The sequence below is a fragment of the Muntiacus reevesi genome, chromosome 1 (genome assembly GCF_963930625.1).
Source record: "Muntiacus reevesi chromosome 1, mMunRee1.1, whole genome shotgun sequence".
Classification (NCBI taxonomy): domain Eukaryota; kingdom Metazoa; phylum Chordata; class Mammalia; order Artiodactyla; family Cervidae; genus Muntiacus; species Muntiacus reevesi.
The window spans coordinates 142,472,805-142,497,776 of NC_089249.1; the positions used below are offsets into that span (position 1 = coordinate 142,472,805).

Consider the following 24,972-nt stretch of genomic DNA (forward strand, 5'->3'; position numbering starts at 1 on the left):
GTTCCGTCAAAATGGCTGTAACCAGTCTGCTCTGAGGCTGTTTCAGGAGCACGTGTCCCTAAGCAGTGCGCTGCTCCCCAGCCCCGTGTAATCGCATAGACTGCCAAATAGCTGACCTCTCTGGGCAAAGTGCAAAAGCCTAAGGAACCGCTTAGATAAAAGGCACATTCTTCAGATAGTTCCACGTCTTTTCCTGCTTGCCTGGTGCCATCTTGTCTGACTTAGATGCCTACCTTTTCTTCATCTGGAGCGAAAGGGACCTGGGCCATAGAATTTGGAGCTTTCTAAATTGCAAAAGGAGTTAAACCTCCCCCCAGACAAATGATTCCTGATGGAAAGGTTTTCTTGGATAACTGTGTCTGGTCCAGGGGAATTTTCTGGGTAGCTTGGTGGTAACATGAAATTGGCTACTAGTCTTAAGATATGTGTCTGAATGAGGTGTAGGGGTAGAGACATGCCAGTATCCCTACATGGTAAAGGCCAGAGGCTATGGAGAGGAAGCTCAGATTTCCTCTCCAAAGTTGCTGGCTTTTCCCATGAAGATCTTCCCTAAATGTGAGATCACCTTCTGCCTTGAGAGCACTAGCATTGAAGCTTACATCCTGGAATCCTATGCCTCCTGAATTCACCTGCATGCCCAGTTCAGGCTGTGTGGTTTAGAGGAAAGAGTATTAGAGTGGAAGACAGAACATCTGGGTTTGAATTGAGACTTTGCCTTTTCTTAGCATTGTAACCATGGGAACCAACTTTGTTTTCTCATCTGGAAGATGGGGATAAGATTCCTGTTTCTGCGCACCTCTACACTTGGCCATGGAGTAAATTGTGTGTAGGGCAAAAGACAGAAAAGACAGAAGAATCTCCTCTCCTCTTAGAGACATAAGCAGTCAGCACTGTGCCTGAACCAGTAACTTGTGTGGAGCTCAGAGAACTGAAAGTGCTACCTGTCTTCAGGAAGAGATCTGAAGGAGGAAGGGAGACTTGGTTCGAGGTGTATGTGTGTGCGTGTATGTATTTTCCTGTGACTCTGCTGTCCTGGCACCTGAGCCAAGCTGATCTGTGGCACTGCTAGGGACTACTATTTCCTTCCCTCATTAGGCTGAGTTTTTTTTTTTTTTTTTATTCCAGTCTGATGAGAGGCCTGGCACCTGTTGGAAAGGAGAGGCACTTTCTTGGTACCTCAGGGAGTTTCTGAAGAGGTCACCTGTGTTTATAGCCATTGGTATCGTGGATAAGTTCAGTTTGGCAACCTTTATGGAATGTTGAGCTCATGATGCTGGTCTGGGAGACAGACACAGAGGCAGCAATTAGAATTCAGGTGAACGCTGCAGCAGTCGAGGGCCGACAGGAGCAGTGGGAACAGGAAGGCTGGCTACAGCACTTGGGGGGGTGGGGGGGATGCTGAAGAGGGCTGGAGGGGACAGATGGGAACTGGCTAGTGTTCCCTGAAGAATGTTGGTTGCTTCAAGAAAGGCTCAGTTCTGCGAGTAAGCCTCTCACCATTTTGTCTTGAATAAGGAAGAATTTATCTTGGGAGAGGAAATGGGAGGGCTTACCTCTGTCACATAGAGAAAGCAGAGAGGCAGAGTGGGTGGCTAGAAAGTCATGGGACCTGGGGAATGGAGCGCTCTTTTTAACTCAGCTTCCTGGTGAAATGGCTTATGCTTCTAACCTTTCTCTAGCCAGTTCTGAGGGGATGGTTGATGGTCATTTAAAATCTATCAGAGATACAGTTTGCACCTCTGTATATTTTTTCCTATAACGGCAAAGTGTATTTCTGATTTATTTTTAAGTTTTGATGATTTGGTCTGCATGCTAGTTAAATACTTTTAAGAGTTGAAACAAGTGAATGTTGGCATTTCCTAGCCTCTTGCATCACATCATCCCATGCGCTACAGTAAGTTTGTTAACCTCTGCCTTGAGCAAGATGCTCTAAAGTCTTCCAAGGAAAGTAAGAAGTGTGATCCAGTGAAGTGGGAAAAACACAGAATTCTATCCCAGGAATCTTCATTTTAATCCAGATTCACTCATGGGTGAGCCAAGGGAAGTCACTCTCTCTCACTTTCTTCACCTGTCCGGTGGGGTCACTCAGCCCTGCCCCGCTGCCTTAAGCTGGAGGTGAAATGCTTTCCCAGTGTCCTGGACTGGATGCAGTCAGCACTTCAGGGTGACACTCAGCTCTGGCATCAATTTCAGTGTCAGTTAGACAGGAATCTGCCCTGGCCTCTGAGAACACATTTTGACAGGCAGTGTCTGCAAAGGTCAGAGCTGCTTCGACATGTCTTCCTGACGGGGCTTTATTTCCAAGGACAGCCTCCTTTGGCCAGAGCCACGGAAGGTCAAGGGGATAAGGTCCTCTAATCCTTTTGCTCAGACTGTATCCGGGAGCCCAGACGCTTTCCTGGCCCCGTTTGGACTGCACCCACCCCCTGTATCCCCTTCCAGGTCCAGTGGTGGTGCGAGATTTGCAGAGCGTCTGTGCCTGCGCCTCACACCTGCCTCAGCTCCAGAGAGCTGCGGCTGCAGTGGGCTGGCCGAGCCTCTTCACGGCGCCCGCCTGGGACGCCCTGACACCTTGCTCTTGCACAGCTGCCTTCTCCCCGGCTCCTGCACCCGCCCCTCTGAAGTCGCTGGTCTGCGCTACAGTTGGAAGCCCTGCCTGGAGCTGGATCCTTACAGAAGGTACTTCCTTGCCTTTCTCTTTCTGCCAGAATTGGGTGCGTATTGGTGCTGGGGCAGCAGATTCGTAGAGCGGCAGGGAGCGGGGGCTGCCTGTCAGGCCCCAGGAGCTCACTGGTCATTGTTTCTTCCAGTCGCTGATTGATGGGGGCAGTGAGCAGTCTGGGGATTGCTCACAGAAGCCTTGCTCCGCTGTGGGATCTAGGAGGTGGGTGGGCGGGGGAGGAAGTTTCTAAGACAGAGCCTGGAAGAAAGAGATGCACCACTGGAGGGTTTCAGCTCTTTAGGATGCTGTGTTCTCATTAGGAACAGTTTTATTAATGAGCCACTCAGCTGGAGGAAGGGAGGAGGAAAAGCATAATTAATTATGACCCCTGTCCCAGTGGAGCGCCTAGCTCTGGGAGAGTCCAGGGAGAAAGGTGTGTACCATTTCAGCATCTTTAGATGCATCCCTCTAAACTGCTAGCAGCTCTGAGAATGAACTTTCTAATCGAATGATCTGTGCTTTTTCCTCTTTCTGCGAGATCTAGTATCAGCTTATTGAGCATCAAATTCCTTTCTGACCCCAGTCCCCTCTTCCTGAGAGCCAAAATGAAGTCAGTGTTTGCTTTTCCAGCAAGGTCACAGATCACCTGACCAAATCTTTAACAGCTAGGGAGCCAGTGCTGCCGTGCTGAACTCAGGAGCGATCAGCTCCGGTCCAGCAGCAGAGCCCCGGAGACGAAGTGACTTCTCTGGCTCCAGGCTGGGGTGGGGGGAGGATGCCAAGGGAAGGTACTGTGGTCACTGCTTCCCTCCTGACAGTTTTCTCTTCTTCATGAAGCTCCAGATTCAGCTGCTGCAATGCAGGCAAAAATGACAGACACGTGCAGAAAAATGTGGGAATGGAGTTAATGGGATTGTGTTAATGAGATTGTGTTAATGTGTTATTTATTGAGCGTGAGTTATCTTTTTGTTTCCTGGGTCGGTGGGAAGCGAGCCCGCTGGAGAACTCGGTTGGTGAAGCTTTTCCAGGAGTGCGTCTCACTCCCCGGGTGCCTGTGCTTCAACCCTCTTAAGCAGCTCTATCAGATGCCTCCGGATTCTTAGCACAGGGGACATTTCCACTTGGGGGCGTGGGGCCCTGGAGCGGGGAAGCGGGAAGCTCTAATCATTTGGGGAGATTGGTACCAGGTATAAGTAATATTTTTTCCTCTTTTGGAAAGAGCGTTTTTGTCTCTGCAAGAGGTCGTGCAGGGATTGACAGATCGCTGTTGGTGCACTACCTTGCTAAATATTTGACTTTGTTAGGTTGAATTCTCCAAGAATTCTCATGGCAATAAGACTGTGCTTTGAGCCAAGTTTTCTTTTTAAGGAAATCCAAGGTGCTATTTATTTTGGCATGCAGCCTGTTCTGGGATGAAATATGGCATTTTTATTATTGCAGAATAAAGAGACGTTTGAAAGGAACACAAGTACAGAGCTAGGTTTCAGTTTCAGGGCTAAATAGAGGAAGGTTTTTTTGTATTTGGATTTGGGGTTAAAAATGGTATCTTTAAAAAGAATCAATGTGGAGGGAGAGGGTGTGGGGATATACTGAGGAGTTGGATATACTGAGGGAGTTGGGCTGACCCAAGGAAATCCATGCTCCTGGGCATGGGCTGTGCTGGAACCATTTCTAGCGTGGCCTGGTAGTTACACGTGGGCCATCACTGCTGTCTGCCAGTGACTGCCTCTTTGGTCGATTTTGAGCCGAAAGCCTCAGTCCTCATCTCTTCACTGCACATTGACTTTGAGAGGCAAGGTGGACTAATGGAGTCCTGCCCCTAATTAACTGGATAAATTTGGATTGGCTGCATAGCTTTTTTGTGTCTTTGTTCCTTATCTGTAACTTGGAGATGATCTGCCACGTGTTAGGATGGAGGTGGATAGAAGGGGTGGGGAGTGTCTACAGAAATGAATTGTGTACGAGTTCTGACCTTCACAAACCTAATAGGGGAGAAAAACTAGAAAAAGATAAAGTTGTATATACTTAAAACATCTAGAATATGATGAGCTTGTGAGAGAGGTTGGGAGCTAACTGGGCATACTTGATCCTGGCATAGGCCATAAACAAATGAAAAATTACATAGCACCACTAGGTAATACAAGGTTCGAACACTGGGCAGGCAGTTTAACAGAACATGTAATAAATTGCTTCTATGTCAAAATATTAAATGCTCCAGGAGGTTGCAAAATTCCATTTTAAAGGGGAATTCTGTCCAACAAAGCTATTTTTCGTATTCTGTTGTATTGCAAACAAAGTAGCATGTGTTGATATAGCATTTAGTCTTTGATTCTACTCCCCTAACCACATCAAACATCCACTCAGTCGAAGAAAACTCCCTTAGCTAAATTCTGAGATGTTCACTGTAAGGACCCCGGGCCAAAGGGGAGAAGGCTGGGGTGGGTGGGGCTGGAAGTGGCATGATGTGGACATGACTGTCCCCCCTTTTCTTTAGAGCTTTAGAATGAAAGCTTGCTTGGCCCTTTTCTTCAGAGAGTTGGGGTATCAGCTCCATTTAATTTCTCTTGCCTTGGAATGATTAATTTTAGCGAAATTCAAGTCTAACGGAATGATTAGAGGTCTCTATAGAGTTCTTTTTTTTAATGAAATTTGACCCCAAAGGTGCTGCAAAGTTATTTGAAGCTCTATGATCTGGTATATGAAGGACTGAATTGTAACTCTAACCAAGGGCAGTGGGTGTGACTGAACTCCCTGAGGTGACGGTGAGTTTCTGCAGCTGGAGGTTCACCTGCACCCTCTTTCTTAGGAGGAGCTTTGTTACTTGGCGTCCAGCCTCAGAGAAGCAGATCGCACTTGGCCAGAAGGACTTACAAAGGGAGCCGTCCTCCTTGTGCCTGCCCAGAAGATGCATCATCTGCACTGGAGGGAGAAGCAAAGAAGCAGAGTCAGGAACTTTTTCCCTCACAAAAAAGAACTAGGGATCAGTCATCAGGCTTGCTTACATTAGTGGACAGATGTTTACAAATCACTTTCGTTCCCAGCACAGACTTGGAGTCGACTTGACTTAAGAGCAAATCCTACATCCACACTGGCTTGTTATGTAACTTGGGGCAGCCCTTCAAACTCTCTCAGCCTCAGTCTCCCATCCAAGTACTAACCGGGACCAACCCTGCTTAACTTCTGAGATCAGACGAGATCGGGCGCATTCAGGGTGGTATGGCTGTAGATAGCCTCAGTCTCCTTATCTGTAAAATGGGGACAATAATAACCCTCTTGGGGTTATGGTGAGGCTTGCATGAGGTAATTCGAGTATGCCAAGTGCTCCGAGCTCTGCCTGTTACTCAGTAATGTTATGAGGTGGGAGGAAGAGGGATACAGAGGGAGAGAAGAGGCCGTAATGATGAAGGGGCCGGGTATAGGGTTTTGTCCCCACCCTTTTCCTCCACGCTTTTCACCTTGAAGCTGCTGGGCGTCTCCTGCCCCACCCCGCCTCACTGCATCTGGGAGTCCCCATCACTGGCTGTGGACTGCAGAGCTGGGGCACTGAGGTGGGCAGCAGTGTCCTCTGCCCAGGAACCTTCTCTTTCTTTTTTCAGTTGAATTATAATAGACATCTAACACTGTGTAGTTGTATAATTGACATCTAATACGGTGTCCAGCATAATGATTTGATATTTGTATATGTCGTGAAATGACCACCATAGTAAGTTTAGTTAGCATCATTATGTCACCTAGTTTTTTTTTTTCTTGTGATAAGAACTTTTAAGATCTACTCTCTTAGCAACTTTCAAAAAATATAATACAGTGTTGTTGACTATAGTCACTATGCTATACATTATATCCCCAGGTCTTATTTATCTTAGAACTGGAAGTTTGTATCTTTGGAGCCCCTTCACCCATTTTGCCTACCCCTCACCCACCCAACCCCTGCCTCTGATAACCACCAGTCTATTCTCTGTGTCTATGAATTCTTTTTTTTTTTTTTAATGAAGTTTCACGTGTAAGTGATACCATACAGTATTTGTCCTCAGATGTACCTGAGGGCATTATGGTCAGTGGACTAAGTCAAAGACAAATACAGTACATGTTTGTGTTATCACAGATGGTAAGATTTCCTTCTATTTATGGCTAAATAATATTCCACTCTGTGTGTATATACCTGTACACACACACACACACCACATCTTCTTTACTCCTTCATCTGTTAACGGACACATAGGTTGTTTCAGAACTTCCTCTTTCTAGCAAGGCTGATCCTCCCTCACCCCTGCTTAGGACCTTCCATGACTTTCTATTGTCTGCCTCCTTAGTGGCCACTCTTAGCCTCCAGGACCGTGCACATTTATCTTTCTTCTCCCTAATTTCTCTACTCCAGCTCCATGCTGCCCCCCAGTTCAAGTACTTGTTGCCACAAGGTAAGTGGCTTAGTTTCTGTGATCGTTCTGTAAGGAGTGCCTCTGCCTACAGAAGCCCTGCCTGCCCTTCCAGGCTCCATCACTCTGCAGTGGCAGAGGCCCTCTGGCTGCTGAGTGGACTGTGGTTATGGGAAAACCAAGACAGGAGCAGGTGATGGCTTTGGAGACAGTAGCCTCGCTTACAGAGAGGGTGTACACCAAACTTTCCATCAGGCAGGCTTCAGACTTCCTTTAATTTGGCAGGTCTCATATTTCCCAGCCTTCTTCTCCAATTTGCTTGTTTGTTCCCCATTTTTTATCCCAGGTTGCTGGGGGCTTCCTGTCATCCTTCTCTCACTTCCAATTCCCCCCAGCCTTTCCCTCATCCCCAGTACGTTTTTTTGATCCAGAGGTTGTGGTCAAGCACATCGGAATTCCTAAAACAATCCTGCTTCCACTGCTGAGGTGTCACAGATTATTTATTATTCTGATGTGTGTGGAGTTAGAATCATAAAAAGTCAGTTTCCTGGGTGATTTATTGTATTGGGGGCAGGAGCCAGGTTGTTTAGCATTTGAAGAAATAGTTCTGGAAAAGGATTGAAACTTTGGGGAGAATTTATGATCAAACCTCAGGGGACTCTAATTCAGAGTCAGGAGAATATTCTGTTTTCATAGTCACCGATGTCTTCTGGCCACCTAGGTCCAATGAACGCCTCCTTGTTCTGCCCATGGTTAGAAATCACGCCGAACTATCAGCTCCTTATCAGTCCTTCCAGTTAGTTCATCTTTTGTCTTGAGTCTGATTGGGATGCCACAGATCATTTGAAGCTTCTCTGGTTCCAACTTTTCCACAAAATGGTTTAGAATTCGTTCTCTGTGATGGAAGTGAGTAGATATCAGCTCCTGATATTGTGGAAAGCGTACCTAGCTGTTTGTTGGAGCCCCGGGCCCAGTTTCTTCACTAATATGCTGAGAGGTGTTGCACAGAACAATTAACTTCTAAGTCTCAGTTCCCTCATCTTCCCAGTGAGGGAGTCGGACCAGAGATTTCCTTTGGTGTCAACCACTGCTAACATCCCATGAAGACTCACCCAAGATTGGACTCTAGGTATTGTGTAAAGGCTTTTAATCTCCCAGGGCTAAGAGCTCATGGGCACTCTGGGACAAAGGTGAGGAGGGATCCTCTATACTTATTCTAACTGTAATGAGATTCTCCACTTTTCCTTCCTTCTTCCTTTCAGAACTGTCCAACGAATTTTACAGACTTATTGGATGAAGAGTGCCTGAGAGACTGGTGGTCAACAATCCCTAAGATGGAGAAGACGGATGGTAGGCAGGCTCCTTTGTAGTCCCTGGTCTACAGTGAGCACTTGGGTTGGAAAGAGATTATTACCATAAATCCTGGATGGCTTAGGGGAAACATGGGAGACCTTCCCCATATTGGCAGTGCTGGGAAGCCCAAACCATGTATTTCAGGCATGAACAAGAGAAGGTGGTAGGGAATGAAAATGAAGCCTTATGTTTATATTGGACTTGTGTAAATTTTGTAGTGTTTCTCATCCTTTCTTGGCACCAAGAAGGGAGCAGGATGACCTCCCTCATTAACCTCATTTTAGAGATGAGGCATGATATGGTAAAAGAGCCAACATTCCTACCTGAGTGATCCTCCAAGGCATTTCACTTCTCTGAGCCTCACTTCCTTCATGTATCAGTTAGCTTTGATGCATAACAAACCACTCAAAAAAAAAATATCGACTTAAAGGTATTTATTATTTCTCAAAAGATTCTGTGGGTTGGCTGAGCCTTTGTTCTGAGCTGGGCCAACGTGACTGATCGCTGTTGGACTTGTTTGTGTGTCTGTGGTCTTCTGGGCAACTTGTCCTGACGGTTTAGGATGGCCACACTCACATGTCTGGTGGCTGACTCCACATTACCTGGGGCATTGGTGATGATTTGGCCATGTCTCTTTTGTTGTCCAGCAGGCTGGCTGAGATATGTTCACCTGTTGACAGAAGGGTTCCCAAGCACAGTAAGAATAGACAAACTCCTGTGTGCAAGCAACTTTCAAGTCTCTGCATGTGTCACATTTGCTGTTGACCCACTGGGCAAAGCAAGTCCCAGAGCCAAGCTACGATCAGTGTGGGAGGGAAGTACACAGGGTGGGTTATAATTGTGGCTATTTTTGTTAATAGTCTGCTACACCTCATCTATAAGCAGATACTAATACCTACTTCACAGGGATGGTAAAGGGCTGAATGAGATAATGCATGTAAGGTTGTTGAGTAATCACTATCTAGCCCAACAAATGTCTCAAAGAGTGTTCCTCCTTTTCCCTCTCTAGGAAATTTGCCAAATGTCATGGACTAGACCCCGATCCCCTGACTTCTAATGAAATGTTTTTTCCCAAATCACTGAATGACAGGAAACAGGAGAGCCTAGATGGCCCTTCACTGGTGCAGGGCTTAAATTCTGGACAGCAGCTCCAGCCCCTCCCTACCCTCCTTTCCAAATGCAGTTACCATCTATTTCAAAAGTCTGCCTTTCTCCCCAGAGAGCTGCCTTTTCAGTGCATCCCTGGAAGTGGTCCCACAGAACACCAGCTAATTCCCTTAATGCCCCGGGGGCCTGTCATTTCTGCTTGCCTCATTTGTCCCTGCTCAGCATCCTCGGCCCAGCTGCTTGCCACGTGATCACCCACAACCAGCTAAGAAAGGCAGCCCTCCCTTCAGGCCCACACATCTCACAAAATAAAGGCAGAAGAGGGAAAAGAGTTTCCGCTGTCTTGGCCTTTTGAGGAGGCTCATTTAATTCCTCTTCTTTCCGGTTGTAGTTTTGGCCATTTTCTCTCTTGTTTCTGTTTTTCCCATTTCCTTCAGAAACCGAGTATAGGCTTTTGGACTTGTCCGCATCATTTTAAATGCCTCTAAAGGATTCACTTACCCGCGCTGCGCTTCACTTTGTCCCTCAGGGCAATGACTGTGGCACCTCCCTCCTTTCCTTGTCTGTTTCTAATCTCCTTTCTCCTGCCTGTGTTTAACTTCCGCTCATGACTGCGTCTGCAGGTTCCTTTTCAAGGTCTGGTGATCTAGGGGCTTTCAGACCAAGACTCTAGGGACTTCTAGGTGGTTCTGAGCCTCATATTTGTTGCCATTTAGGTGCTCAGTAGTGTCCGACTCTTTTGCGACCCCATGGACTGGAGCCCACTCTGCTCCTCTGCCCATGGAATTCTCCGGGCAAGAATACTGGAGTCTCGTATATCCTGCTTTTTCCTTCTCCCCTGACTCATTTTCCCAGTTTCTTCCAAGTTGGTTTCTTGGACTCTCACTCCCTCCTGAGGCTGTCATCCTAACACAGAGTTAAATACTCCAAGAGAGAGCTCAGGCTCAGTGAATACCCGCTGCCCCATTCGGAACCAGCGCATCCTCGTTTTTTGGCCCCTTTGCTGAGTCCCTGTGTTATGTTCTCTGCTGCATCAGTGCCTACAATCACAACAACTCTTTGAGTTAGGTATCATTATTGCTGTGTTACAAATGGAGAGATTGAAGCATAGGGAATTTAAGTAATTTGCCCAGAATCGCAGAGGTAGGAGATGACAGAGGCAGGATTCAGCTCCAGCCAGTGTGGCTGTGTGTTGGTGTGTCTGATCTGAAGTTCATTTCAAGAAGACAGCCCTCCTAATTAATTCTTGCCCTGGCCCAATGCCTGGAATTCTGAGCTCCTGCATACCTATCACCAGGTAGAATTAAAAGGGGCAGAACTTAATGTGAACACAGATCTCCCAGTATATCAGATCAAGATCCTTCATTCAAGGTCCAACATTCCTCTTGCACTGGGAGAAAGAGAAGGAGCATAGAGTGGTAGGTGGCAGGCACAGCAGCGCAATGTGCTTGTGTGTGTGTGTGTGTGTGTGTGTGTGTGTGTGTGAAAGAGACAGAGAGAAATATAACCCTACCTTGGGAAGCACCTAGTAAAGCCATCATCGGGGTAACTATTCACTCTTACAGACTTCTTTGGTTCACCTCAATCTCGCTTGTGGAATACTTCTCCTTTGAATCTGCTGTCTTTCATTTGATGCCTTTTTTGTATTTGTGCTCTGGCCCTGCTCCCAGAGGCTGATGGGCAAATCACTGCATTTCTACCGAATTGAGGCAATAAGCAGATAAATAATGCAGTCTCTCCTTTGTAGTGTTCTTTGCCTTCTGGGTCGTAAATCTGCTCCCTGTTTAACTTTAGACAAATACCTCCTCTCTGATTTGGCTTGTCCCTGAAGTCCAGGAGGCTGCTAAGTTGACCAGCAGGCTTCATAGTATAGCGGAGTGCAGCTGGCGAACTAACAGAGAACAGTTGCTGTCATTTATTGAGATACCAGTGTGCCCTTTGAGGAAAAGCATGTTGGTGAAAAAATAAAATAAAATAAAATTAAGTGGGTGAATGGGAACTTAGTTGGAATTTTTTGGATATTGGAGGAGTGTTTACTCCTTTTCTGCCTGGAGTCCAGGTATTTGCACAGAAGCTCTGGACCCCAACTTGGACCCAACCCTGTAGATCAGCACCAATGCCTTGTTCTGGTCCCTGTTGTGACTTAATCGCCCACAGGCCCTGAGATTTTACTTAGCATGGAGGCTGCTAGGGTCAACTGTGTCAGTGTTCAAGGGTTCAGACTTCGTGTGTCTACTTGACTTCTTTAGTTCTTTGGAGATAATTGTACTTCCATAAGCACAGTTCCTGTGCCTCAAGCATGTGACACTGGCCAGAAGGATAGATCACACAGGCAAGTGGGAAGAGCTCAGCCCTAATATGTCATCACCTTTAGGCAAAAGCAGTCCTATGTGCCCCAGGTAATGCCATCACATGCACCTCTTCTTGAACATGCCCCGTCTCTCCATTCCCTTAGCTTGTTTCACCTGGATCATGTCAGCAGTCTCCCAACTGGTTCTTGGATTTCTGGTTTGTCCATCTTATAATCCTCTGAGGGAATGATCATTGTGAAGTCACATTTGATCAAGTCACTCCCTTGTGTAAAACTCTTTGATGGCTCCCACTGCCTAGAGAGTAAAGTCAAAGCTTGGTGGCAAGCATACAAGTGGCTTCTTGATCTGGGTCTTGCTGACCTTCCAATTTTGTCTTTTCCTACTCTTCACCCTTCTCTTCCACATTTTAAGTCCCAGCCATATGACTGCAATTACAGAACCCTGAATTACCGTGGATTTTCACACAAGGGGCTTCCCTTGTGGCTCAGAAGATAAAGCATTTGCCTGCAATTCAGGAGACCCGTGTTTGATCCCTGGGTTGGGAAGATCCCCTGGAGAAGGAAATGGCAACCTACTCCAGTATTCTTGCCTAGAAAATCCTATGGACGGAGGAGCCTGGTAGGCTATAGTCCATGGGGTTGCAAAGAATTGGACACAACTGAGCGACTTCACTTTCTTTCACTTTTTACACCTCAATGCATTTGCTCATTTTCTGACATATATCTGATCTGTCCTGGCTATCTATTGCTGCATAACTAACCATCCCAAAGTTCAGTGGAGTAAAATAATCATGCATTATTAACACAAGCTCAACTGAATGGTTCTCACTTGGAGTCCCTCCTGTCAATGAAGTCAGATGAGGGCTGAGGCTGGAGTCATCTGGAAGTTCTTTTACTTATACTGGCACCTGAGCTGGGATGTCTGGAACAGCTCAGGCTGGCTAGGCATCTCTCCCTCTCTCCACATGAACTCTCTATGGGGCTACCTGGGCTTCCTCACAGCATGGCAGTCTCAGCGATGCTGGATCCCTTTATGTGGCATCTGGCTTCCCACTGAGTGTGCATTATAAGAGACCCACATGACACTTAAGAGGCTTCTTATGAGCTAGCCTTGGGATTCTCTCAGTGTCATTTCTGCCATTTTCTTTTGGTCAAAGCACTCACAGGCCAGCTGAGATTCAAAAGGGTGAAGAAATAGATGCCACGTCTTCATATGGGATTCCCTTGCCTGTCTAGAGAAGGTAGGAATTGATAATGGCCTTCTTGGAAATATACAGCCACAATGTCCTTCACTCTCTTATTCTCCTGGCAAATTGCTGTTTATTCATTTAATACCCAATTACATGGCTTCACTCTTGTGAAGTCATCGCTCTCCAACCAAGGCAGAATTAACCTCTAAGTCCAAGAAAGTTGTTTTGGAGAAACTTGGAAAATAAGTCAGGAAGGAAGACTGACCCTTGAGCATGTATCTGTTGCCATCCATGTCACATTGCATCATACTTGTTGGTGTTTCTCCTACTTGATCATACTTTTTTTGAGAGCATTGCTATACCTGATTTATCTCTAGTGTCCTTACGATCTATCTTAGCAACCAACACAGGTGCTCAATAAATTAGTGGTTGAGATAAGTGAACTGAATTACTGCTATTTTGTCATTTTGCCCCCAGGGCCTATCATTCTTAGAGTCAAGCAACCAATTAGATACAAAAGAATTTGAGGATCCCCTCCTATGTACCCAGCAAATCAGCTTCCATTTAGAGGGCTTCAGTTCTCTATGATTTGGGATTCCACAAAGAGAGTAACTAAAATATTGAGTGTGTATTGAATGTTTATCATGTGATAGGCATTGTTCTAAGCGTGTTATATGTATTAATCAATCAGGCCACACAATCTCATCTTCCCTATTATTATTCCCATCTTATGGATGATTAGATGTAGGGAGGCTAAGTAATTTCCCCAAAGTCACAAAGCTGAGATATAGACCAGGCTCCAGGGTCCATATTCTTGACCTCTGTGCTCTTCAATAATGTTCTCTCCTGAGCTCAGCATTTCCAGAGGATGTTTAGCAGAATGTCACAGAGATAATAAGGGGTGTCACATGAGGAACATCAAAAGAACAAAGACTGTTTAACCTGAGGAAGAGGCTACTTCGAGACCAGTCCCTATGGATTCAGATAATCAAAGAACTGACTTGTTCTCAGCATCCTCTGTTGCAGTCAAGATCAGTGGTGTTTTGGTATGATAGAGAACTTTTTCATTGTGCTATTCCCTGATACTTTGGGCTGCCCTGAAAAATCACGAGTCCCACACCTCTTGGAGGATGTTTGCCAATGTCTCTTTTTACATTAATTGTCCCATATTCCGCCACCACTTTTTTTTTTCCAGTTTGTGAAAAACGTGTTATTTCCTTACCTGGCATAAGCTTTTGAAAGTAAAACTTGTTTGTTAAGCACCATGCAGTTTTCTGGTGAAGAGAGTATGTAGGCTGAGTGTAACTATATGTTCCCTTTCCTTCTGAGCTTCACATACCTAGAGGCTCAGCCATCAGAGGAAGCTTAAATAATGTAGGAGGCATGACTCCTTGATATCTCTGGCTTTAGCAAGATTTACTAGTACCTATTGAATAATGCAAGGTTCTCTTTTTAATGTTGAGAAAATTGTGTATCTCATCCTGCGAAAACATCCATATTCACAATTACCAATTAGTACCCTGATTTGGCAAATTCCTGGCTACTTCAATTCAGCAATTACATGACTCAAACCACAAAAAAATGGTATGAGACTATTTTATTTTTCTGATTTGCAGGCCGATTCCACAGTCATAGCTGAGATGACAGAGTGCAGATTGGAAACTATTCCCTTCACCTATTATGTTGCAGACAGTGACTAAGTCCACACTGATTTAATAACAGGGTTTCTCAGCACAGCCAAAAGTCCCTGAACATCTCAGCATAATTCAGAGGCTGGAACATTTAGGAGAACACTCATGCAAGAGCATTAAGTCAAAACCACACATATGAGGTCTCACCGTCCTGCATTTCTTATTAACTTTGTGCTTCTTTTTTTACGCCTTCTGCCTCCCAGCCAAAGACCAGTCCTCTCAGGGGGATGAAGAGAAAGACCCTCCAAAGAGCCACCCCTACTCCGTGGAGACCCCATATGGCTTCCACCTGGACCTGGACTTCCTCAAGTATGTGGATGACATCGAAAAGGGAAACACCATCAAAAGGATTCCTATCCACAGAAGGGCCAAGCAGGCCAAGTTCAGCACTTTGCCCCGAAACTTCAGCCTTCCCGACAGCGGGGCTCGCCCCCATGCTGTTCTTTCCCACCCGAACTGGTCCCCCATGGTGTCGAGGAAATTGCTGGGGACAGAGGCCCGGGCCCAGCCACTGTCCCTCGGGGATCACCCCCAAGCCCCACAAGCCGCCAGCGGCAGTGAGGTGAGCTACCACCGGAAGGCCCTGTTGACGGAGACGGCCAGACAGCTGGAGGCTGCTGCTGCTCCCGGGGAGGCTGAGCTCACCCCCGGGAGTGGACGGCCCCAGCTTCTGAGAGCATCCAGCATGCCAGCCACGCTGCTGCAAACCAGGGCCTCGGAGGACCCAGGGCTAAACTCAGGACCCCCCGCCCTGCCCGCCCTCACCCCACTTCAGGGCGAAGGCGTTGTCTGTGATGGTGCCTTTGGGCCCGCGGAAGGATTTGCAGGTTTTTCCAACTCCACTCCACGAGCAGCAACCCAACGGGAAGTCAGAGAGTCTGGAGACCTAGCGCCAGGGATTCCGGAGCTGATCCGGGAGGGGCCTGAGCCTCCAGAAGGCGAAGAAGACGTTCCAAATCACCTGTCTTTCCCGAGTCCACCTTTCTCGTCCCAGAATGCACTTGTAGTTCTAGAGGATGCAGAAGAGCAACAGAAAAGCAGAGAAGCCCAGGTGGCGGTCACAACCCCTAGCTCTCCAACACCAAGCCCCCCACCTCTGCCGTCACCCATGCCTGAAAATGAGCTCCCCCTGGAAGAAATCGAGCTCAACATCAGCGAAATCCCACCACCACCACCTGTAGAGGTGGACGTGAGAAGCATCGGGATCCGCGTCACGGAGGAAAGCCTGGGCCTTGCCTCCCTGGATCCTGGCAGCGTCTCCAGCCTGAAGCAGCAGATCTCGGACCTTGAAGGCGAGCTGTCTGGAAGAACTGAGGAACTGGCCCAGGTCAGAGCTGCCCTCCAGCGGCAGGAAGAGGAAATCAAGGCGAGGGGGCAGAGGATTCAAGAGCTAGAGTGCACTGTTGCTCAACTGGTAGAAAAGCTTAGCGGTGGGAACGCCAAAGATGCTCAGGGCCAGACTGATGCTGTGGTCAACACTGACCCTCTGCAGGAGCTCTTGACCAGACCGTCGTGTGACAAGAGCATTGGGGTCAGCCTTCTGGGCAGCATGGACTCTGAAAGCTGGGGAGCCAGGGGAGAGGGGAATGGCCTCCTGTGGGGGTGGGAAAGTCACAAACGAGGGGATGGGAGCCCAGCAGGACTTGTGTCACCACCCCAGCCATCACTGCCACAGGGATCTGAGACAGTCCTCATGCCTTCTTTACACAGCTGCGTCTCTACTGAGCTCAGGATAGAAGAAGGAGGTTCTGAGCAGGCAGGAGGTCCTTCGGTGGGAATTAAGGGTCTGGGCCGGGGAGCAGGAGGATCTCCAGGGAGTGGCGAGAGAAAGGCTCCCCCAGCAGGGAGGGAGGAGGCTGGCCCAGAGCTGTCGGGGAAGGAGCGCCCTGGAAGGCCACCAAGCTCCCCCACCGATGCCACTATTGGGCAGTACGTTAAGAAGATCCAAGAACTCCTGCAGGAGCAATGGAGCTGCCTGGAACATGGGTACCCTGAACTGGCCCGCGCCATCAAGCAGCCTGCCTCCAAGCTCAGCAGCATCCAGAGCCAGTTACAGAGCTCCCTCAACCTGCTTCTGTCTGCCTACTCGGCCCAGGCTCCACCCCAGAAGGAGCCCCCAGGCCCCTCCTCCTCCCCACCGATGGGTAAATACTGGTGCCTGAGACTGGGAACCATTTCTCCTTTACTTGAGGAGTCAAAGGGGAAAAAGGGTTTTAATTGCATGCATATGTTTTTTTAAAAGATTTAAACACATCTGGGAGCCCAGTGGAATAAAAACTGATCTCTGTAACAGTGGAGGCTTGCTACCCCTCCTCTTGTCCTTGCTCTAACATTGGGACTGACTGCAGGGCCACCACGTACAGCTGTTCAGATAATGCAGGGCACAAAGATACCAGAGAGTAAATGGGAGCTGAAACTCAGCCCACACTTGCCAAGCCCGCAGCACTGTGTCTGCCCAGAGGGGTGCCTCATTCTCATTTGCATTGTGTGCAGGCAGCCCTGGCCCTGGCTTTAAACCTCTGCCTTCCTTAACTGTGTCTTGGGCTCTTGCATTCCTGTGGTCCTCCCTAGCTCTTGCACATTAGAGGTTTTTTGTAGCCTTGTTTTGAAAGAACATTCTGTTGAGATCTGAAATATTTAACTGAATTTCAGTGTGTGTGTGTGAGAGAGAGAAAGAGAGACTTCCATACTCACATGTGCAAGTCGACCCTTTGGCTGAGCAGCAGTTCTTCCTGTAACAGATCACACACTCTTCCCTGTTAAGTGGAACCATATTTTGCTTTGCTTAATGGGCAGCAACGTGTTAGTCTGCTTCCTGCCGCAGAGCACAAATTGGCTTTCTCATTATTTCGGTGCTAGTTCTAGTCTTAGCCCTTGTGAATTGCCCCCTGTACCTTTGAGAAGAGCAAAATAAGATGTGTGCTCTTGCTCATGTGTTTTCCATGCCTGCCCCACATCGTAAGGATTAACCGACTTGTGAGCCAGGAAGGGCCTCTGAGGTGCAAAAGTGGGTGCTGGATCCGGGGTCGGGAGGCCTAAGTCCTGCTGCTCTTCTGTCATTCATTCAGCACATCTGAGCCTCAGATTTCCCCACGCTGAGATAGGGACAACAGTGGCACCCAGACCACATGGTTCAACAACTCTCCAATAACCCTCCTCTGTCATCTACATGTAGAGGGTTTATATACAGTAACAATTTGACTAGCATTGACCAGAAGGCCAGCGCCCCTCAAAGACCCTCAGAATATTTGATTTATATTGTCTAGTTCCTGTTCTACCCCTTCACACACCTCCAGCCTGTGTCCCCTCAAAGCAAGGGTCAACAGTTGTGTTGCACTCAGGGGTATTCCCAAGATCGTGCTAACCTGTGATGTTGTGTCTGCCTAGAGATCTCCCCGTCGACCAGCCTTAAATCCATAATGAAAAAGAAAGACTATGGCTTCCGTGCAGGAGGTAATGGGACCAAAAAGAACCTTCAGTTTGTTGGGGTTAACGGTGGGTAAGCATCACTCGTGAAGCCCAGACTGCCCTGCACACCACCTCTCCCACTGTTGTCCTGAACACTCTTTTCCTAGGGGGAAGCATCTGGTTTTCATTCTTCTTCAAGGGAATTAATCTCAACGGCCCTTTAAAACTCCCTCTCGGGTTTGCATATGTTTGGCTGCCTGCCAGACGTGGTAGTTCTGTTGGATCCTGTGTTCTTAATGTGTCTTGGCTTTGGTGTCCCGGGGCCAGGATTCAGTACCTTCTGGGAGTCGGGGGACACATGAGCCCTTGAAGGAAGACATTTAATCTGAACCACAACACTGCGTCGACAAACCCTTAATTTGTAGAATTTAAAATTTCATCCTTTTAATTTTTTCCTTCCTTTAACTAACTTAGGGCAAATCAAACTGACGTTTTTTAGGGTGAAGAAAAACAACCAATGTCTGTGGATTTAGAACTTGAACCAGACCTTATAGAGGGTAGACAGTAAACTGCTGGATTTAGAATACTTTCTCAATCAGTCATTTAGAGAATATTTATTAAATACCAGTGATGTGTTTGGTGGTAGGGATAAAAAAATTCAAATAAATCATGGTCCTTGCCCTTAACTAACAGTTTGGACCTGGGCAGAGTTGAAACAAAAGTAAAGAGAAAACTTGGACCGGCTGAGCTGAACTCTAGTTGAGAAGGAAGCAGAGGATAGTAGGAAAACCCAGAGCCGGGCACCAGGCCCAGCCATGGATGTGCCTGCAAAGTGCCCGGGAGGGATTGGAACCCTGGCTGATTTGGGTCAGACCAGAAGGAAGACTCCAGATTCAGACAAGGGTGTAGTCACTACTGTTTCAGGTTCTGTGAGGGAAACATCAGAAAAGATGAAATGGGGTCATAGGTGGGTTGCTGTTCCCACTCCTGCAGCTGTCAGATATCGTGGCCCAGGAGAAACCACTTTTTTCTTTTACCAGCTTGTATCCAGAAAGGAGAATCAGCCTAATCTCAAAGCCTAAAGCAGGTCCTGCCTCTCTCCTGCTTAAATACTTGCAAAAGTGCCAGCTTTGTACCAAAACCTGGAAGTCTGTCTTGTGACTATAGCATGCCTTGTCCACCTCCACAGGCTCTGGCCTTTCTTCACTCAAACAGGCCGGGTCAGGCTGAGCTTGGGGACTTTGCATTTGCCTTTCCCTCCACTTAAAGAGGAGGAAGTGGCAACCCACTCCAGTATTCTTGCTTGAAAAATCCCATGGACAGAGATACCTGGTGGGCTACAGTCCATGGGGTCGCAAAGAGGTGGACATGACCGAGCAACTGAGCACATACACCATTTAAAGTGCTCCTTTCTTTTTTTTAACACATATATTTAAATTATTTTTTATGCATTCTTTTTAAAATATTCTTTTACATTGTGGTTTATCCCAGGATATTGAATATTGAAAAAAAAAGTGCTCCTCTTGCAGATAACTGTCAGTACATGTCACTCTGGTGTGATGGTTCTCAACCTTGACTGAATCTAGGAAACCCTGGGGAAGCCTTGAAAAATATCAATGCCTGAGCCCCTCCCAGATGGAAGACTCTGATTTAATTAGTCTCAGTTGCAGTAAAGCTATTGGAAATTTTAAGTACCCTCAGATGGCTCTAGCATGCAGCCAATGTTAAAAAATTCTGCTCTAAATAAAGTGGCTCCTCCTCCCACCACAGTATCCCATGGCCCATTATTAGTTTATTCATTGGTCTTACGATTATCTGAATGCATTGTTCATGTGTTTAGTTTCTCCCACCCCTTACTTGGAGTTTCAGCTCAGTTAGGACAGGGATTTTGGGGTTTTCATGGAAGCAATTCTAAGATAAAGAACTGTCTGGTAAATTTAATATGTCCCCCCACTTTCTTAATCACAAAAACAAAAGGTTGTTCCAAGCACAGTAGAGGAAGAAATATCTGGGGTTTGAACAAGACAGAATGCGAGCATACCAGTGAGCAGGTTGGGTTTGCAAATCCAGTCAGCATAGGGGCCTTACATAGGGACCACTATTCAGAGAAAGAGCATGAGGGGGTTCAGTAGAAAGCATGGCACTGGTCTCACCTCATCTCTGTGGAAGTGTCCAGTGGGCCAAGAATCTGAAGTCTTCCTCTTATCTGGAACATCCTCCATCAGAGGTCTCTTGTTGACCATCAGCAGAGAGATCAATAAGTCTTTCAGAACTTTCCTCCATGGTGTCTGGTCTACCACCTCAATAGATTTGCATATAACTGAACATAAGGATTATTGCCACGAGTGACCTACACCCACACCTTTGCTATTCCAAGCTGTGGATGAAATAGCAACTGAGAAAGGCAGGTGCTGGTTTCAGGATTCCCAACTGTGGCTCAGGAGTAGACGCAGTTCTTCCCTTGCCAGGGGTGAGCTAGGCTAGAACAGGGGTCTAAAGGGAGGCTTCACTATCACCCGGAGATGTGAGGATTTGTCAGGCAATTCAGAGAATTCAGGGTAGGGGTGGGGGCTGTTTGCCTAGATCTGGTTCCCTCTCTGTACAGTACATTAGGATTCCAGAATCAAATACTTTCATGAGAACCTTGGATTGCTTGTCTGAATCATCTGATTGCATCTGAATGCATGGCCAATTAGGCCATGGGCTATTTGTATGTTTGTTGCAAAAAGCTTAATTACCTTTACTCCCCAAATGGCCTCTAGTGTTAGAGCTCTTAAAAGCATGTTCCACTGACAGTAAATTTCTTGGGAGTCCCCTTGCTGAGGCCTGCAGGTATAGACAATAAAGGACAAGGTTAGTGAGCAGACCAGTATTATCTAAAATCCACCGAGTTCTCACCTGTGTTGACACGAGCACTGGGCAGGAAGCACAGAATGAGTGACCCTGTCTCCTTCCGCAGCTATGAGACCACCTCAAGTGAGGAGACCAGTGGTGAGGACAGCTCCCCAGAAGACTTGTCTGATAGCGAGGCTGAGAAGAAATGTGATGGCCCAGAACCCAGGCGGGGCAAGGATGCCCATCTCAGCTGTAGGGTGGGCCAGGGCACCCCTGAGGGCACCCGTGACACAGACCAGGAAACTGGGCCTGGCGAAGAGCTCCCCCATCCCAAGACTGAGAGGTAAGTTAGATGGGGACCAGTGGGGCACATGATCCTTTGAGAAAGAGCAAGCATATTTATTCACCTTTTTATCCACTCATTTGTTTATTCGTTAACTCCTTTATCCCTCTCCCTGGTGGCTCAAACGGTGAATTGTCTGTCTACAATGCGGGAGACCCGGGTTTGATCCCTGGATGGGGAAGATCTGGAGAAGGAGATGGCAACCCACTCCAGTATTCTTGCCCAGAAAATCCCACAGATGGAAGAGCCTGGTAGGCTACAGTCCATGGGGTCGCAAAGATTCAGACACTACTGAGCGACTAACACTTTCACTTTCTCCATCTATTCAGCAGTATTTATTTGAGTTTCAAGTCTATGCCAGGTACTATGCACTGGTTGAATGAAACAGATCTAACTCCTGCCTTCATGGATTTTACTGTCATAGACAGAGCTCTGCCTATAAAGCTAACATGGTTCTAGCACTGAAAATGTAAAGGACTTGACATGCATTTTCTTGATGTAATCTTTTTAACAATCTGTAAGGTAGTAATTATTAGAAGACCCACTTTATAGTTGTAGAAAGAGAGGCTTAGAGAAGTTAGGTAACACAACTAGCAGAGTGAGTATTTCAACTTTGGTTCTTTCTTTTGGGCTGCTCTGGGTCTTTATTGTAGCATTGGATATTCTCTAATTGTGGTTAGGCTTCTTCTATTGTGGAGCACAGGCTCTAGAGTGCACAGGCTCAGTAGTTACATGGCATGGGATAAGTTGCTCCATGGCTTATGGGATCTTCGTTCCCTAACCGGGGATCAAACCCGAGTCCCTTGCATTGGAAGGCAGATTCTCAACCATTGCATCACCAGGGAAGTCCCTCAATTTAGGTCTTTCGTAATTCTCCCACATGTTTTTCTGCCTCTCTCATTGGCCATGCTGACATAACCTGGACTTTTAAAGTGATGGGAGGTCATTTGGCATGATGACAAGAGTACTGTCTTTGGAGTTGGATATACTTGCTTCAAATCCTACATCTGCCACAGTATTACTTTAGACAAGGTACTTAAGCTGTGGTCGCCTCAGTTTCCCCATCTGTAAAATGTGGATAGTAGCGACCTGATAGATTTGGTCTGAGGACTGGTTGAGAAAAAGTATGTAACATGCCTAGTGCAGTGCCTGCCACAAAGTAGACTCTGTGTAAATGGGAGAAATGAGAGTAGTGAGTACCATTAATTGTCATTATCACCATCCCCAGCCTGGTTGCTGAAGGAGAGACAGGAGTGAATGGCAGCTGACTGTCCAGCAGGGCCACAGGGCTGCTCCATCATAGCAGCGCTGTAAGGATTTGATGAAAGTGGAGCTTCATGGTGACCGATGCCATTGACTCCCAGCCTAGGCCTCTCAGTGCTAAGCCTGCCCTTTTGCCAGTGCAGCAATAGTGGGTATCATTGAGAGAGCCCTGGTACTATCAATTTTCACGTGATTGACTCTATTAGTGCTTACTATATCCTTCATGGAAGAATAACCTGAAGAAATTTGCTGCTGTGGAGTGGGTCCTTTGGATTTTTCAAGTCACTCAGGCAGAAAATGTTTGCTCCAAATTCAGGAAGATAACCCTCCCTTTCCCAGCATGTCAGGAATGACAGTGGGGCCCGTGGCCCCCTAAAATGCTTTGGTGATCTGACCTTGTCCCCTGAAAACAGCAGGATCCTAAGGGAAATATGCTTGGCTCATTCTTCAGAAGCGTTCAGAAGTCAGCCCTGTTCGACAGGAGGCTGTATTCACTCAGTGTTTCTGAGGAATGCCCCTGACCCTGAGAAGTTGCCTAGTTTGGATGTCTGAGTTGCTGAGGAGTAAAAAATGAGAGTGAAAGTCAAGGTAGGGGACTTTTTTTTTAAATCAAGTTGGAGACTGATATATATATATATGAATTAATTTTTTTCTTTAGATATAAACCCTCAGAAGAATTCCTTAATGCATGCCGGGCATTGAGCCAACATCTGCCAGAAACTGGGACGACCACTGACCAGCTCTTGGTACTCTGATTTGTCACCATCATGTAAAGCTTTCCGTACTGTTTAAGCTGTTAGTTCCACCCGAGCGACTTGGGTCCTGCAACTGAGGCAGCTTTGTGGGTGTGCTTGGGATCCCTCTTTGCTATGTGCTGTCTCACTTGCCCAAACTCTGCTGCCCAAGGTGATGGATTGTGTTGAGAAAGTGGAACCCGTGCATGTGCACGGGAACCAGGGCTGGGGCTCAGAGGCATTTACCAAACGTTATCAGGCATCCCACCCTGAGTATGTCATGGAATCATTTGTGGCTTAGGCTCAAAATTACCTCACAGTTTGATAGAACTGCGGGTAGAGAGGAAAAGAGCAGGTGGAATGGAAACCGGGGTTCTATTCCCTGGACTGCCACCTGTGAGATGCTGAGTGAGTCAGTTCAGTGGTGGTTTCCTCATTAATAAAATGAAGGTGGTGAACTGCATGTCTCCACTTTCTCAGGCCCTGGCATTTTGTTCTGTAGTCTTGACTGTTTTTCTTGAAGTTCACCTGTGGGTCAAGAGGCCAAAAGCAAGCAAATACATCTGTTTGCTCCCTAACACCATCATGGCCCACAGAGATTTAAACATTTAAGAATTAATTTCTGCTTGAATCAGGAGGTACTGATACAGATGCATTTTTCCATGTCGTGAGAGCCACAGATAAGCCCCAATATGTAATAGTGTGTAAGGATTTTTAAAGCCCATTTTGTTCTCCTTTGCAGAAAAGCCTTAGGAGTAAAAATGATCGGTTAGTCCATTTTCGTTAGTATTTTATCTTCGCTGATTTGGCAAATAACTTGTTCCCAGACTATTAAAGAACCAATATGTGATGCGGATATTGATTAAAACTCCTGCTACTTATTCTTCAATGAATTACAGAGCTAAGTTATTTCCTAGATCTTCAATTAAAATCTTCCACTATGTTCCTTAATATTAGGATCTTTCTCCAGATTCTCCTGAAGATCCCATGGGTAAGGGAGATATTCTGATACATAAAAACTGTTTCAGTCACAAAAGAGTCTACTGTTTCTGCGTAGAAAAGGAATTAGAGGACATGCAAACTTGACATCACACACATGTTAGGATCAAAGCAGAGAACACCCCTCCCCACCTTAGAGACAAAGCAGCGTGTGCAGGGACCTCATTTGGCAGAGCCTGCGAAGTTGGAAACCAAGCCCTTTTTTCACCCTTATTTTATAGATAGTACGAGAAGGATTCAAAATGTATTAGGACTTCCAAGGTCCTGCGGCTGAGCCAGGACTTAAGCCTGGCCCTATAAGTTTAGTGACTCCCAATCCAGTGCCCTTTCTGGAATGAATATGAATACATCTCTTACAAGCACAGGCCCATTGTTTCTCCTCCCCTTTAGGAAAATAATCTAATCACATTCCATTTAAAGCACTTAGGTCATGTCACGTGCAGAGTTGGTGTCGTTTGCTCTGGGATTCTCCTTACCTGGAATACTGCAGATGATGGGATCCTGCCATGGGCTGTTTAACCATTTTCTCTGAAGGTCCCAGCAAAGCTTCAGAGCCAAAACTATTTCAAGCACGTCTGCTTGGATTTTACTTCATGCACATGTTGGGCATGTTGTTTGTCTTAGCTTCAGTGTGCATTTTCCCCATTAATGTGACTCTCCAACTATGCCTGTTAAAAACGTGCAGGTGCCCCAGTGGAGTCTG

At 46.7% G+C, this 24,972-nt stretch overlaps 1 protein-coding gene across 3 annotated transcripts in view; it reads left to right on the forward strand.

Moving 5' to 3' along the window:
- KANK4 (KN motif and ankyrin repeat domains 4) overlaps nt 1-24,972 on the forward strand; it is a 69,422-nt gene that overhangs the window by 28,261 nt on the left and 16,189 nt on the right. The window contains exons 2-7 of one of the 3 annotated variants that reach the window (XM_065911821.1): nt 2,443-2,679; nt 8,298-8,385; nt 14,891-16,831; nt 18,075-18,186; nt 21,055-21,273; nt 23,195-23,282. In XM_065911821.1, coding sequence (XP_065767893.1) covers nt 8,370-8,385; nt 14,891-16,831; nt 18,075-18,186; nt 21,055-21,273; nt 23,195-23,282 — 2,376 coding nt within the window. In that variant the 5' untranslated portion in view covers nt 2,443-2,679; nt 8,298-8,369. Of the gene's footprint in view, nt 1-2,442; nt 2,680-8,297; nt 8,386-14,890; nt 16,832-18,074; nt 18,187-21,054; nt 21,274-23,194; nt 23,283-24,972 lie in introns of those variants that run through there. The other 2 variants (XM_065911824.1, XM_065911827.1) reach the window with 2 other exon arrangements.